Source organism: Desmodus rotundus, chromosome 2 (assembly GCF_022682495.2).
Source record: "Desmodus rotundus isolate HL8 chromosome 2, HLdesRot8A.1, whole genome shotgun sequence".
NCBI lineage: Eukaryota > Metazoa > Chordata > Mammalia > Chiroptera > Phyllostomidae > Desmodus > Desmodus rotundus.
The window spans coordinates 42,659,677-42,675,822 of NC_071388.1; the positions used below are offsets into that span (position 1 = coordinate 42,659,677).

At 46.5% G+C, this 16,146-nt stretch overlaps 1 protein-coding gene across 4 annotated transcripts in view; it reads right to left on the minus strand.

The window, feature by feature from the left end:
- Nucleotides 1-16,146, minus strand: part of ABCC5 (ATP binding cassette subfamily C member 5) — an 86,995-nt gene that overhangs the window by 19,702 nt on the left and 51,147 nt on the right. For 3 of the 4 annotated variants that reach the window (XM_024564067.4, XM_045198614.2, XM_053918140.2), the window contains 11 exons: nt 14,334-14,405; nt 12,887-13,011; nt 12,696-12,768; nt 10,633-10,836; nt 9,626-9,769; nt 6,287-6,389; nt 3,772-3,956; nt 3,226-3,372; nt 2,810-2,939; nt 1,356-1,509; nt 1,137-1,265 (listed from right to left, as the gene is read on the minus strand). In XM_024564067.4, coding sequence (XP_024419835.2) covers nt 1,137-1,265; nt 1,356-1,509; nt 2,810-2,939; nt 3,226-3,372; nt 3,772-3,956; nt 6,287-6,389; nt 9,626-9,769; nt 10,633-10,836; nt 12,696-12,768; nt 12,887-13,011; nt 14,334-14,405 — 1,466 coding nt within the window. The remainder of the gene's footprint in view (nt 1-1,136; nt 1,266-1,355; nt 1,510-2,809; nt 2,940-3,225; nt 3,373-3,771; nt 3,957-6,286; nt 6,390-9,625; nt 9,770-10,632; nt 10,837-12,695; nt 12,769-12,886; nt 13,012-14,333; nt 14,406-16,146) is intronic. The other variant, XM_045198615.2, reaches the window with a different exon arrangement.

Here is a 16,146-nt window from a genome sequence, read left to right on the forward strand (position 1 = left end):
TAAAGATGGAAAAAACTCACAACATTTTCAGCATATTATGCTTTATTATTTCAAGAAAGGTAAAAATGCAACTGAAATGCAAAAAAAAGACTTGTGCAGTGTATGGAGAAGGTGCTGTGACTGATCGAATGTGTCAAAAGTGGTTTGCAGAGTTTTGTGCTGGAGATTTTTTGCTGGACGATGCTCCATGGTTGGGTGGAGCAACTGAAGTTGACAGTGATCAAATCAAGGCATTAATTGAGAATAATCAACGTTACACCATTCAGGAGATAGCCGACATACTCAAAATATCCAAATCAACAAAGTTATTGGTGAAAATGAAAAATATGTCTTTTATTTTATGGAAAAAACCATACGGACTTTTTGGCCAATATTAGTTTCTTGTGTATCCTTTCAGAGATATTCTAAATATTGAATATACACACCCACACTTAAAAGGGAGGACAGCATACACACATGTACTTGGTTCTCTCACTAATGTATCTTAGAAGTCATTCTACATCAGTACCTTTAGAGCCGCCTCATGTTTTTTAGAAGTAGACCATAGCTACTTCTTCTTCTTAAAGGTTTTACTTCATTTTTAGAGAGAAGGGAAGGAAGGGAGAAAGAGAAGGAGAGAAGTAGCTATAGTAGCTTTGGGGGTGTGCTAGAGAAGAAGTTGCCTCTAGCACACCCCCAAACAGGGACCTGGCCTGCAACCCAGGCAGAGAAACGAATAGGCAGGAGACCTTTCGGTTTGCAAGATGACTCCCAAGCCTCTGAGCCACAGTCAGGGCTACCATAGCTTCTTTACCCAGTTCTCTGCTGAAGGACTTTAAGTCAGTTCTAATCCCTTGTGAGTACAAATCTCCACAATGACTATCCAGGTACCTAAATGCCTCATATAAACAATATTCAACAACTAAATAAAATGTCAGTCTAATATCAACGACTATCTTTTGGTGTTCCAAAAAAAGCAAAACTCCATCAACTATGGCCCATAAGGACTGAAAGCCAACAGACTCCACATCTGTGTCTTTGTCTCCTCATCTGCTCAGAAGGGAGTTCCACCAAGCAAGTGAATTTTAATCAGAGATCAATAAATCACTAGAACCCTTAGTAATGAGCTTTGCAATCCCCCATCCTAGCCAACTAACCTGTGCAGAAACTCCTGCCCTTTGTTGTAGGCGTGGATGGTGGCGAGGCCCTGCACGCTGGAGGTGATGTGGGAGAGGAAAGGGGACTGCGTGATATTGTCCAGACGCTTCAGCTCTCGAATCAGGACCCTGGAGAGAGAACGAGTTCTGTGTCAGCGGGCAGAGAGCAGCTCCGCGCGCCATCCTCTGCCCTGGAGGACACGAACCCTTCCTCTTTACCTGGACACAATGTGCAGAACTGCAAAGAGGATGACGAGGGGCGCCACCGCCACCAGGAACCACGGGAAAACCCCTGTGATCATTCCAACACAGAAGAACACCAGGATGACATTTTGGATGAACATCTCCGCCTGGAAGGGCAGGCGCACATCGACTGGGGACACCGTAAAGAGACAAGGGTCAGGCTGTGGGGGTCCACAGACAGGGAAACCAGAACCAGAAGTGTAAAAACAGGAGACGTTCCCCAAAATCCTATCTGAAATTTGTGTGTTCTCTTTTAAATAGTCTGATCAAAGAAAAATCTAGAAACCTGGTTGCCCTAACTTTTTCTGTCCCAAGAAAATTTAAATATTCTTCCTACCCTGTGCCCTCTCTTGGGTTCGCTGTGCTGCCCAATCCCTTTAAGCATTTTCCTCTTTACAAAGTAATATATGCATCGTCTTTTTTCTTACCAAAACCAACATTGTGGAAAGTTTTAAACATACACAAAAGTCAAAAGAGTATAGAAATGAAAACATTTTGTTATCTACATTTTCTTCATCTCCTTTATGGCTGTCTCCTCTTCCTACCTTTTTTTGGAGGGGAGGGAATCAGGGTTTTTTCATGCAAATCCCAGATGTACTGATACCACTGACTTTTAAATTTCAGCCTTTTCTCAATTTGTGTGTGTGTGCGCTGAGCAGAAATGGAATCACGTCACGCGTCAGTTCTATGTACCAGTGATGGCTTTGAGCCCTTGCTACCTGTGGCCATGGCTTTGCACTGCTTATCAACATCTGGAATGAACTCCAATGGAGGCAGCACAGTGCAGTAAAAATATTAGCCCTGGGGTCAAAAAGATCTGGGCTCAATGGACAGCACTGTTATCTAATCGCTGTGCTGTCTTGGGCAAATTATTTATCCTTTCTAGACACCCGCTTTCTCACATGTTCAGTGGGTGAAACAATACCCGCCGCACAGGGTTGCTGTGAGGACTAGGGTAAGGCATGTGGAACATTCAGCACACAGCAAGCCCTCAGTAAACGGCAGGTGGCATTACTGATAGTCTGGGCTCTGGGAGTATCTAGATTCTGGTGCTGGCACAGCCCTTGCAACACCCAGAAAACCTGCCAGAGGTTGCAGATGTCCAGAAAGCAATGAACTACGCCCAAAATAAATATATGTTTTGGAATCTCAGATGCCCCTGGTCCAAAGCCTTTACACTAACTCAATCCTCTGAATTTGTTTTCAGGTTAAATAAGATTGAATGAAAACTTAGATGAACGGTGAAAAATCAGATGGGTCCTTCGCCTGAGTTTAAGTTGCATCCTGGGGGCAATGCCCAGGACTGCAGTGCTCCTGGTACAGGCACCAGCAGCCACTGTGCTCTCGAAATCACAGGTGGACAGATGGGCTTTATCCAGGAATGCCATCTAGAAGGCTGGAGGGCACAGCGAGCAAGTGGTGAGAAATACCTTCATCCATGTCTCTGGAAAACCTGTTGAGAATCCTCCCTGTGGGGGTAGTGTCAAAAAACTTCATAGGGCTTCGAAGGATCCTTCGGAAAAGCTCATCATGGAGCCGGGAGGAGGCTCGCAGTGTGCCCTAAGGAACAGAGTGCAAAGTAATCAGGGGCCCGAGGCCCAGGGACATGGGCAGGCTCGGTTCCTCCTCTACAGGACACCCACTCCCCAAACTGGAGAAGGCCCGATGGCCACGGAGGAAGACAGTGCCTATCAGAAAAAGGCCGAGGCTAATGGGATACAGGTCATTTCAGAGAAGGCCGGCATGCTTCGAAGGAGCTCCCCTCCTCCGAATAAACCCGAGAGAGGCCGTGCCAAAGCCTGGCCCGTTACCAGCGTGCGGAGGAGCAGAGGCCGTCACTGCATACCTTGACAAAGACCACTCCTCGGACAGCTTTCAGGACCAGCATGACAGCCATGGAGAGGGCATAGACACTGGCATAGTACTGCATATGAGGGTTGTCCTTCATGCTACTGCTCACAGCGGTCCTGTTCCCGTGAGTCACCGTGGTGTTCTGTCCGGAAGCAAAGATCAGTGAGGCAGGGCTCCTAAGGACTGCCAAGAACCCCACTCAGGGCCTTTCTCAGCTCAAGGGGAGGGTGCAGGATAATCACTCTGGGACCTGGGGCAGCAAACACTAGGAGAGCTTTGCCCCACTCCTTCTCTCTTTTTTTAATGGATTTAAGGGCAGGCAGCCCATAGGTGTGCTACCGATCAGCTCTACCGTTTCTTGAGTTGGTCAGGGAGCAACTATCCTGTGAGGTTATGTTAGGGACTCATCTTTTTCATCCTGGGTGACCCTTGTTCATTGTGTCTTTTAATCGAAAACTAGTTTCCTTAAGCATGGCCAGGGGATATGGAGAGATGGCCATATTCTTAGACATACAACTTTCCCATTAATGAGTAACCTTACCCCACTTCCTTCCTTGATCCAGTAACTCAACCACCAGTTGCTGAAGGCGGTACTGCCCACATTCAACATGAAGAGGGATATAATGAACAGGAAAGCCAAGGGGCCCCCAGCAGCCTGGATGTAGATGCCGTACACTGACCATGGCACTGAACCCTGCCCCTTCTCTTCCACTTGCACCAGCTGCCCTAGGTAAGAAAGAAAGAAACACCAACTCAGGAGGAAAAAGCTACTTTTCCAATATTAATTCACCTACAAAAGAGCAAAATCAAAGAGATCTTCTAGTTTCACAGAGCAGAATTATTTCCTCTCTATCAGAGCATTCATTCATCCATTCAACATTTACTAAGTGCCCCCTATAAACAGGCCCAGGATGAGGCCCTGGAGCTGTGAGGAAGAGTAAGATCAGGTCCCGCCCTTGAGGTCCCCCTGAGGATGCTTCCACAGTCCATTACGTATGGCTCAGTAAGCACATAAAGCTACTAAAATGCGTTGGATGCCAGGCCAGAGCTATATGCAGGGCAGCAGGGAACATCCGGGAGGTGTATCTAACCTACTTGGGGAATGGCGGGGTGCTGAGCAGGAAGGTGTCAGGGAAGCCTTTAGTGTAGTACATACTGCCCCTCAAAGGTCAGCAAGTCAGCCAGGTGGGGAAACAAGGGATAGCGTGAACACTGGCAGAGAGGTGGGGAAACAGCCAGATGGCAAAGACAGACGACTGAGCCGTCGTGGCTTCAACTGGATGTGTGCCGGCGGAGTGGCAAGGAATCGGGCCGATTAGGCAGGCTGCAGCCAGAGGTATTCGAACATTATCCTTCAGACAAGAACTTCTCAAGAGAATGGGCCACAGGTGTGTGGAGATTTGACCGCCCCCCCAGGCCTATTGAGCTAGATGGGCCTGGGATGGTCATCCAGTCACCTGTAGCAGACAGCCGCCTGCTCCGTGCATCCCAGTGTCCCACACAAATAACACCATTTTCTCCATGTGGCACCTCAGGAAAAAGATTAGAAAACACTGCTTCGAAAATGGGAGGAGGCCACCGAAAGACCCCGTGCAGGAAGGTGAGTTGGTTGCGCCCCGGTTTTCCGCTCTATCTCCCAGCTGTCAGCATGGTGCACAGACAGCTGGGACACTGGGAGGGGATGATGAAGGCTGCACCGGGGCTGTGGCCATGGGGTGGAGTCCCAGGAGGCACACTCGCAGAAAGAGAGGAAAGATTCGGGGATGGCTGCCAGGGGCTCCCAGGTGTGGTCAGGTGATTGATGCTGGGGCGAGACTACAGAGAAAGGGCCTAACAGGAGACCTCTTCCTCCTCATCACACACCTTTAACTGCCTTGGAACAAGCCACACAGGCCAAGGGCATTTTATCAGTTGCAAGTGTCCAGGTTTAGTGGCTGTGTAGATAAGAACAAATATTCCCTAAGGATATTCTGTTTTTCATACTGCCTCGGCAGGAACTGACAGATGTCTCAGCTTTGTGCTGTGTTGGCTCAGTGAATGCGAGTAAGGTATCTTAAGTCCCACCTGAGTTCAAAATTGAAATCTGGTTTATTAAAAGAAAGAACAGAGGCAGGGAGTGGTAAATTAGGAGGCTCAACTCCTAACACCAAACACCTGTTGCAGTTTTAAGACCAAAGAAGTGAAAACAGTGCAAATCCAGGATTCAAAACCTCAAATACTTCAAACCTCAGATTCCAAGCCTCAGGTGACACAACAGAAAGAGAACTTCAAAACAGGGCCGTGGGGACTCGGGGGTGGTGGTGGTCGGGGGACTAAATGGTAAAGGGAAGAAAATACAATGAAAAATAAAGTTGAAAAAAGCCCCTAAAAAATAAAGTTGAAAAAAGCCCCTAAAAACAAAACAGAACTGCATTCTTTTGAGGGCAGAAAAGGTGGCAAACTGACTTCCAGCTTAGAATTCACCACAGTGAAAATATCTGTATTGTAAATTGCTTTTCTTTCTCCCATGACTTGTTCCAGTTGATAAGATAAAGGTGCTAAAAGACCAGGACTGTGCACAGGGAAGTCAGGTGGGAAAAACCCTAGGTGGGAAAAACCCTAGTGTCACTCTTTCCCACAGTTCTGGGGCAATCTCCGAGGAGTGTACCATTCTAACAGGGAGCTACTGAGAACACAGGCACCCTTGGAGCTGGAACACCTCTGCCTTGGTTGGCACTGACTTTTAAAGAGCAGAGGTGAATCACAGGAAGGAAGGGTATACCTCTCTGCTCACCATTCAGTTTTTCCATACCCAGGTGACTCAGCTACAGTTACCCATACCTGCCCTACCCTGCATGGGAGGAGATGGGATCAAAAGGCTTTCTTATTGCCTTGGTCTGTTTAAGAAGACAGAAGGTGCCTCACAGTCTCCTGTATTACGTAAGTACTCCGTTACTGCAGGAATAAAAGGCCAGGTACTCTCCGACACACAGTGCTATCCAACATCATGAATCACACAAGGCATACCTGCCGACAGGCTTTAATGAAGGATCTAAAATCTCAGAAAAGGTCATTACCTTCCTCTGGCTTCACTGCTTTCTCCTTCTTTACTGATCCAGTTTTAGGACCCTTGTCTTGTGATTTCTTCTGTGAGCCGCTGGTTTCCTTTTTGGAATTAATCTAGAAAAAGTGTCTCCAGTTATGACATAGCCATTCAGACAAGTGTCCACAGACACACTAGAGAATCATCTGCCAAGCTACTGCTATTACTGAAAAGAGATACATCCAGGTTCTTAAAAGGGCCACCTATTCTTCTTTCTTGTACTTCCTCAACTCCTTCAGTCTTTGAGATCTGGGTTCCTACTCTGTTGACATCGCTTTTCCCGAAGTCACAGAAGCCCCAAACTCCAAACACAGCAGTAACCTTTCTGTCCTCATCCACTCCCATTTGTCCAAAGTGTTAAGGCTGGGGTCATTTGCATTCCTCCCCACATCACTGAATAAAATCAGAGAGCCGACCATGTCCCACTGCCACCACAGGACATCCTCAAACTCCCCAGTCTGGCTTTGTGAGACCTCCACATTCTGGCCCCAGCCTACCTGCAAGTTCCTCTCCCCTTCCTGGGGCTCCTCCTCCGATGCCATACTGATTTCCCACCATTCCTTATATCACCGTGACTTCCCCTTTCTGTGCCTTTGTCCACACTGGTTCTTCACTGGGAATGACCCTTCCCTTGTCCCAAGGCAGTCACAGATAGCCCCAGATTCAAATCTTACACCCTCCCTGTGGCAACTCCAAACTGTCTAGGCAATTTGTTTGCAGTAGTCTACCGACAGCACAGTTGCTACAAATGTGGCCTGGTGCAAGAGCACAGCACCCTGGTCTTCCCTAGGAGACTGTGTGTCCCTCAGGGAGGTGGGTGACTTCTCACTCAGGGTTAGAACCCACCCAGGGCCCAATACCCAGAACTTCCCCTAACAGGGCACAGAGGAACTTGGTGAGTATTCACCAAACGGAACCTGAGAGATTAGGAACTATTTAATGTTCTCCTAGGTTCCTCTTATATCTTTATACAGAAAATTCTCTTAACACAGTTCACTACATCGCATTCTATGCCATAGTCACCCTCATGACCCCGGGGTGCTCTCCAACTAGACTTTTTAAACTGAGTGAAAAAAGTCACAAGACAGCATAAAATTCAGGGCCACACCTGGAATACGAGTCAGGGTTCTATATTTACTGCCATACATGAATAAATGCACTGTCTAAAAAGAAAATTACCATTTGCTGACCACTTACTAGAGTAAGGACATTACATGCTTCATTTAATTGATGCCACAAATCTAAGAGGCCGGTACCATCCCCTCTGTAAGATGAGGAAACTGAAGCTCAGGAAAGTCAAGCGGCAAACGAAAAGTATGCTCTCCCACTACAGCTCATCAACTCTCCAAGTCTATTGTTCTGTGGACATTTCACGTTTTAGCTTCTCTTCCTCTAATTTCCCCTCCATGTCTGCAGAGAGGAGGACGAGTCGGGAGCGATTGTAAATCCAAATCTGCACCAGGGTGTCTTTGGAAGTTACTGATGCCACTTGGAACATTTGAGTTACTCCAAAAGGCCAAGAACTAATCGGTCATGAACAGTTAGCTGTGCTCTACCTGAAATCAAACAGGATGACACCCAAAGACTCCCAGCAAAGATCCCAATGACCAATGACTTCCTGCTTTTATCCCTCTCAGACATCAAAATGACCTGGTAGCTAAGAAAAAGCTTCTGGCCCAGTCTGAGTGTACCCCTAGGACTCAAGGTGACCACAGAATAAAGAGTTCATATGAGAGCAGGTTGGCAAGAAGGAAGAACAAGCTCCTTGGCTAAGTCTAAGTAAGTACGCCCACGTATTTGCCTAACTCGGAACCGAAAGTAAAGCCATGGAGAACTGCCATCTTTCTGTGTGGCCACAGGGAGTAGGGCAGCGTGGGAGAGAGAGCACTTTAGAGTCACAGTGCCCTTGTTAGTGTTAAAAAGAAACGACCAAAATGGAGTCGCTTTTGCTAAGCCACACCAGGACTTGGTACCTAACCTAAGTGAGGTTTTATCCTCTCCTAGGAGTGCTATTTTAAACCATTCAGCCTGGAATTTCCTGATCAACATTAGTAAGGTAAAGTGCCTGATAAGACGCCCTCTGCCTTCTCCCAAGGGAAAATGAACTTTGCCTGAAAGAACCCACTCTATTGAATCCCCTTGTCCCATCCTCTTTCTCCCATTTTGTACCACTCCTGGGAGAGTCCTTCTAAGTTGCTAGTTAGGATGCTGCCAGATTCACTAATGACTTAATAAAGCCAATGAAATCTTCACTTTACTGGGTTGAAGTTTGTTATTTAACAATAGCAAACTGCTTAACTTTTCTGAGCTTCCATTTCCTCAGCTGTGAAAGTGAGGGATGATCCTATTTTGCTACAGAACTCTGTTTAAATGACTAAATAGGACAAAAGTCTATTTTGTGCCTAATCCAGTCAGTAATTGGGACATAAGAGCTGTTAGTTTGTGAGTGCCAAGTCAGCAACCAGGATACCACGGGTCGTTTTTAAATGCATACAATGTTTAATTTCTCTTTCCTGGCTCCTTAGTCACTTGTTTATTAAAAAAGGAGCTTCATATGCTTCAATCAGGATTGATGGAGTCTTTGAAATGAAACTTTCCTAACTGAAAGGAACCTCACAGGGTGATTTAAACATTAATTCCTAATTCCTAACTGGGCAGGTCTTTGGGTAGTAATGCCCCAGGCCTAGATCTTCTTTGGTAAAAGGTTTAAGCCAGCCCTGTCTATTGTCCTTGTACATCTAGGTTAAGAAAGCTTTGAAGTGCCAGAAGTAATCCTGTTTCCCAGACACCTGTAAAGCTCAACTACCTTCAAGAGAGCTATCATCTTGTTAACTATTATGTAATCTAATCTCTGCCATGTTTTTCCCCTGCCTTCCCTAAACTCCTTCCTTAATTCCAAATGTATAAAAGAAACTGCAAACTGTCATTCTCCAGAGCATTTGAGATCTTGCTTCCTAGGAATGTCATTGGTTTTGTTCAAATAAGCTCATAAAAACTATACAGGTTTGGTCGTTTCTTAACCTGGCAACCCAGAGCCCTCATTGTCCCCCCACCCAACCCCCCCGCCACCTGTCATTGCCTTATTAACAAGTTCTCGGTGACAGAAGTCCTTGGCTCGCCAGCCCCACAGCCCTGCTCTCCTAGAGTAGAACTAGCATGTAAACTAAAGCACAGCAGTCTGGTCATCAGAGAACAGGGCTCTGCCTGTAAGACACAGGCACCGATTCAGCCGCGATGATCTGGCCATCAGGGTAAGGTCATGCCTCCCTGGCGAGAAAGGTGGAGATGCAAACAAACGCCATGTGATTCTTACCTCAACTGGGGGTGTCTCTCCCAGCAACAGGTTATTAAAAATGGTAGCATAGTCACCATTTAGATTCATCAGCTCCTCATGGGTGCCCCTTTCTGTAATACAGCCCTCTTTCATGAATATCACTTTGTCACAATCAGCCAGGTACTAGAGATAAGGGCAGGGATAACACAGTGCTGTTGATACTTGTGCAAAGAGTCCAATCACTCAGACCTCAGTCTAGCGGTTCTCAACTTTGAAGCGATCGAGCCCCCCAGCAGACATCTGGCGCTATCTGGAGACACTGTTGATTGTCACAACCGGACAGGGGGGTGCCACTGCCACCTAGTGGATAGAAGCCAGGGATACCCAGGACAGCCCCCCACATCGAAGAGCTACCTGACCCAAAATGTCAACAGTACCAAGACTGTGAACCCACTTTGGTTTGTTATGCCTGACATAGTTCGTGCAGTTCCTCCAGTTTTTGACATAAATCTACTGGGGGAGCCACAGGAGCCTTGCATTAAACTTCACCCCTTTTACTGCACTCGGAAGTACACGTGCTTACTGGCTTTCTGCGGCAGAATGGGGGGTGGTTAACCCCCAAAGCTGACAACATAAGCAAAGCAGGTGGCACATTCTTGAGCTGCTCTCCCAAGTGGCTACTTGTCATGGAATGACAGGGGGAGAAGACCTTGTTTTCCCTAAACAGTTCCCACTTAAATTAACATAATACTTTTCAAACAATCTCAGACCAAAATTCTGTCATCAGCCTACCCCTTCTTACTGATTTCTTTGTAGAAGCTAACATGCCCCAAGGATCTGTGATTCAGATAGCCGTCTGGTGCATTGGTACAACAAAGCTTTATTGGTACAATGGGCCAGTCGGCTATTTGCTTAGTACATAAATACTCATGGTTCCAGGAACTTCTAGGAGACCACAAAGGTACCAAGAAGGACCAAGCCCTACTCGCTGTCTCTGATTTCTCATGCCACTGTGGGCAGCCTGGGGAAGGAAGAAAGGGCCATACCTGTAATTGGTGGGTAACAAAGAGAACCGTCTTGGACTTGAGGTGCTTCTGGATAGCACTGTTGAAGATGTGGTTGCCCACATGGGCATCTAAGGCACTGAGGGGGTCATCCAGGATGTAGATGTCCCGGTCACTGTACAAGGCCCGGGCAAGGCTGATCCTTTGGCGCTGCCCACCACTCAGGTTGGCTCCTCGCTCGCCAATCTACAGGAGCCCAGAAAGCACAGTGAGGCCACCAGCTCAAGTCTAGAACTGGGCTTAGTGATCATCCCAGTCACTGCTCCTCTCCTCCACCTGAAATGGCTCCTTCTACTGAACTCCCCACCTGGGCAAGCAGCCGCTATGATCCGCTGGGGCCCACACTGGACCTGGAAGAATCAGCCCAGATGCCTCCTTCTCTCCCACCACCACTGGTTACTAGTCAATCCTACATCTGGCCTTGCCACTTCCTGTGGACACCCCTCTCCTGTCCATTTTCTGTGGGCAGAATGAGCTTTCTAACACACAAAGCTGACCATGTCCCACTCTCGCTTAAAACTCGTCAAGGGCCCTGAAGGATAGACTCTAAACAACCAAACATGGCACACAAAGTGGCTTCCCCAGCAGCTCTCAGCATCCTCGACAATCCCCCGGCACACCCTGGCATCTACTCCGTTTTAAATACTGTGTACATTATGAACACGTATGACCACCATCATGCCTTTTCCGGTACTGTATCTGTTCACTTCTGGCATCCTCTCCTCTGTCAAGCATCCCTGCTTCTTATTCACCAACACTCAAAAGAAAGGGGCCTCTTTCATCAGCTTATGTTGTGCCTCGTGTGTGGGTGTCATCTTCTCAACTGTAAGCTTTCTGAGGGTGCAGGTGACTGTCCTATTCCTTTACACTCCCAACGCCCAGGAGAATCTGCACATGTTGCTGGCACACAGCAAGCACCTGACAAATGTTCCCTGATAAATGGACAAGTGAATATATCAACTGTCAAGTGGTGACTGGCCCTGTCATAGTTAAAAGTCTTGCCCTTACAAAAACATTCAACTAATTAAAAGGTTTTCAAACTTGAGCAGGGATCAGAATTACCTGCAGGGCTTGTCAAAACAGGTGGTTGGGCCCCGCTGCTAGAGTTTCTGACTCAGTAGCTCTGGAGTGGGGCCTAGTAACTTGCATTTCTAACAAGTTCCCAGTGTCACTGATATTGCTGATCTGGAAAGCCAGTGAACTAATTAACACATTCACCAAATATGGTTTGAGGGATTTTACTGAAATCAGCAGAATAAAAGTGCCAGCCCCGGAGACCTCCGGGGCTGGTCAGGAGAGGTGTCTCAGGACGCAGAGGGCCAGTTCCAAAGACACCCCTCTGGGAACTGCGCCAGGGCAGAGAGCCACAGATGGGTTTGTGCAGCAACCTCTTTCTTCTTCTTTTTTTTAAAAAATATTTTATTTATTTATTTTTAGAGAGAGGAAAAGGGAGGGAGAAAGAGAGGAAGAAAAACATCGATGAGAGAGAAACATTGATAGGTTGCCTCTTGTATGTGCCCTGACCTGGGATCGAACCTGCAACCCAGGAGTGTGTCCTGACTGGGAATTGAATGGGAGCAACCTTTCCCTTTGAGGGATGACACCCAACCCGCGGAGCCACGTCAGTCAGGGCAGCAGCGGCCTCTTTCTTTCTGAAGGAAGAGGGTGCTCCACAGACTGCATCCGGGTAAGCAGGTGGGCAGAGTGCAGTTCAGGGAAGCTCAGTGTACACATGCTTGACTCACGGTTTCAAAAGTGAAAGTGTAGAAAACATTAACTCTGAACCAGCAATGGGCTTTTATTAAAAATCCACCTGACATAGGAAATACTTAAATGCTTAAAACCCAGGGTGTTGATATCCCTGCCCTAAGGCACGAATGCTTGCCTAACATAAAGTCCCAGTAAAAGTGAATCTCACTGTGTAGGCTTTTGTCACTTGTATTTGAGATGCACTCCTAGGAGGCGGCTCTGGCATAGCCCTGCCACCCATCTTCCAGAATCCTCTCTGCTAAATACACGCCCCGTCAGGAGCACAAGGCTTGTACCTCAGTCAGGTCACTGTTGGGAAGAATGGCCAGGTCAGGCCTCAGGCAGCAGCTGTTCAGCACAGAGTTGTATCTGAGGGACATAAAGAGACCCAGCATCAGGGACGTGGTTGGAGCAGACCCTGCGGAGTTGGGCTGCCTTGCGTCTCACGTGGCCAAGACAGAAAGCACGGAAACCAAACATTCCTTGCCTTTCTTCATCAAATTCCTTCCCAAACAGGATGTTGTCTCTCAGAGTAGCATTGAGGATCCAGGCCTGCTGGGCCACGTAAGCGAAGGTTCCACTGGCCGAGATGCTGCCCTCCAGAAGTGTCATCTGCGGAGACAGACACCATCCAATGGCGTCATAATGCAAAACCACCACCCTAAGCCAACAGAACCCCCCACTTCCCATGGTGAAGCTGAAAATTTTGGCAATTTCCTGGGATGCTTTTTGGACCCCAAACCAGACCTCGCCTTTGTTCCACAGAGCTATAGCAGCAAAGAAAATCACAGTCTCCCTGCTGGTTCACTCAAGTCACAGGAACCCAGCACAACCATGATTTGAATGATCCAGCACTTCATTCAGCAACCTATAAGCTACTTTATATCCTTCCTTCCTAACTGCAAACTGTTTTAATTAAGGGAAGCACAGGCGGAAGGCCCTTCAGAATCCCCTGGGGAAGATGTTGCAAGGATTTAAAAGGATTTACAGCCTCAACTTTAGGGCAGGCCAGCTCATCTTCAGAATTAATCCAGCTTACTGGCTAGATCAGCTGACACTGTAAAATGAGGACCAAAGGGAAAAAAATTCCAGTTAGACATCAACTAATATTATAGAGTATCCATACAATGATGGAGAACCCACACCCCCTGCATGAAGAAACTTCATGATGAGCCATTCGCTTTGAATTGCGTTCTCAGTCACAGCAGTTGATATGAATTGATTCACCCATTTTATCTTCCTTCAGGGTTCCTTTTGGGACTGACAGTGACAATCTGTCGGGTCAGGGCTGTTACTGGTTTGGCCAAAAAGTCTGTTATGTTTTTTCCCATACAACAGCTCTAGTATGCTTAGTTGTCTTTAGCTTCATTTAAAACAATTTTGTTAGTATTGTGATAGCTGTCATTATGCATTAAAAAAAACTTATCGAAATCGGTGAATTTTTGTGTAGCCATTTTCATATTGAAGATGGAAGAAGATACGCCACATTTTTGGCGTATCATGCTTTATTATTTCAAGAAAGGTAAAAACACAACTGAAACACACACAAAAAATTTGTGCAGTATATGGAGAAGGTACTGTGACTGATCAAACATGTCAGAAAGTTTGTGAAGTTTCTTAGTACTAATGAGATTTTGGCCAAATAATTCTTTGCTGTGGGGCTGCCTTATGCATTGGAAGATGTTTAGCAGCACCCCTGGCCTCTCCCCACTAGAAGCCAACAGCGGGAGATAGCTGACAATGCTGTTAAGGGGTGGGACTAGAGTGGGGGTTCAGGGGAGGAGAGATGCAGATGAAGGGTTCATTTTGTTTCTACCTTTCCTGATTCTCTCCAGGAAATAAATTCATTCTTCCTGATATCGTTCCAAAGCAGAGTCCAGAGAAAGAAGCAGAAGATGCCAAGGACAATAGATTTTGTTATTACAAAATCTTACCTGGCCTAAAATGGCTGAAATGAGAGATGTTTTTCCGCTTCCCACACTGCCACAGATTCCGACAAGTTTACCCTGGAAAAAACCCGAGTGAGAGAGGGGGCATTAAAGGACTACCAACCACTCAGCTCCGGGGACCACTCATTCCCTCCTATTTCTTCGAGGAAAACCACGTTAACTACAGTCAATCAATATGGGAACTGCCTTCCTGAGCACCAAGCAAGACACTGACCTCTTTTCTCCCTTGCCAGCCACCTACTTCATGGGGTTTCTGTGGAGGTACACTAAGGCAACAGATGTGCATGTTTTGGGGAAAATTAAATAGGCCGCACACATTACGGTATCCCGCGTCACTTTTAAAAAGATCCAGCCCCTTTCCTACTTTGTTGGTAATCCATTTTTTAAAATTGTTTATTGGGTTATTTGTTTTGGAAGAGAGAACTCAAAAAATTATTTTATTATGACTTTTTTCTTCAGGGCCTATAAATTATTTTCAATAAAAACTATGTACTATTGCTTCCATTTTTTCTCCCTACAAAACATTTCCAAGAATCTGAGGAATATCTATGCCATCAATCCCACATAAGAGTTGAAAACCAAGCCTGTGATTAACTGAAAATCCTCATGCAAAATAAACAATGAGTTCTCAATAGGCAGTGTTACAAGTTCTCAAGAACAGACAGATGATTTTAACAGGGCCATCTGTTTAGCACCCTTGTACCGGATGAAGTCTTGTAGCAAAGGAGGGATGAAGAGTGATGGTGCAGAAAGAGCACCAAATCTGGCCCTAGCTGGTGTGGCTCAGTGGATTGAGTGCTGGCCTGCGAACCAAAGAGTCACGGGTTCGATTCCCATTAAGGGTACATGCCTGGGTTGCTGGCTGGATCCCCAGGGCCAGATCCCCAGGGGCGTACAAGAGGCAACTGATCTGTGTATCTCTCGTACAACGTTTCAGAGGCAGACAGGTCTTGATCTGAATCCCAACTCCACTAGCATTTGCCAATTGTTTAATCTTGGCCTTGTTACTTGAACTAATACTGTCCTCTCCAGGGGCTTTGAGCAACTTGAGGAACGGAGTTACCCTTGTAGAAGCAAGTAGTGTCCGGTACTTAATAAAAATATGTGGCACAAAGTTACTGATGTGGTCCCGGAGTTTGAAAGATTACAGCCTGGTAGTAGTGAGAGGACCAAATCACAGGTTCAGTCTCCGCCCCAGTCAGTTAGGTTTACACAAAGAAAACTCTGTTCTGATGACTAAATGATGACTGAAGAAATAAGTGAAGATATTGGAAAACATGAAGTTCCCTTCCCCTCCCTAAAGAGGAGGGTGGGGCCCTGGCTGGTGTGGCTCAAAGGATTGAGTGCACACCTACTAACTGAAAGGTGGCCAGTTCAATTCCTGGTCAGGACACATGCCTGGGTTGTGAGCCAGGTCCCCCAGTTGGGGTGTGTGAGAGGTGACTGACTGATATTTCTCTTGCACATTTCTCTCCCTCTCTTTTTCCTTCTCTTCCCCCCTCTCTAAAAATAAATATATTTTTTTTTAAAAAAAGAGGAGGGTCGGGAGAATTGTGGTCTCTCTTCAAATAGCTAAAGTTCTGTGAATGTGGGCTCTAAAAGGCAGAAGGTAGATCAATAGGTAGAAAGCAGGAGAGTAAATTTCCATGACTATCTGGACTAATCCTCTAATAGCAGATTAGCAACCTGATAGAGCTGCCTCAGTAATCAAGATAATCGTTATTCAACAAGAAGCCTGTTCAGAGTTAAATGGAGTAAAAAAGTGACTTGAATGCCCTCCAAACAACCACTAGTTGTT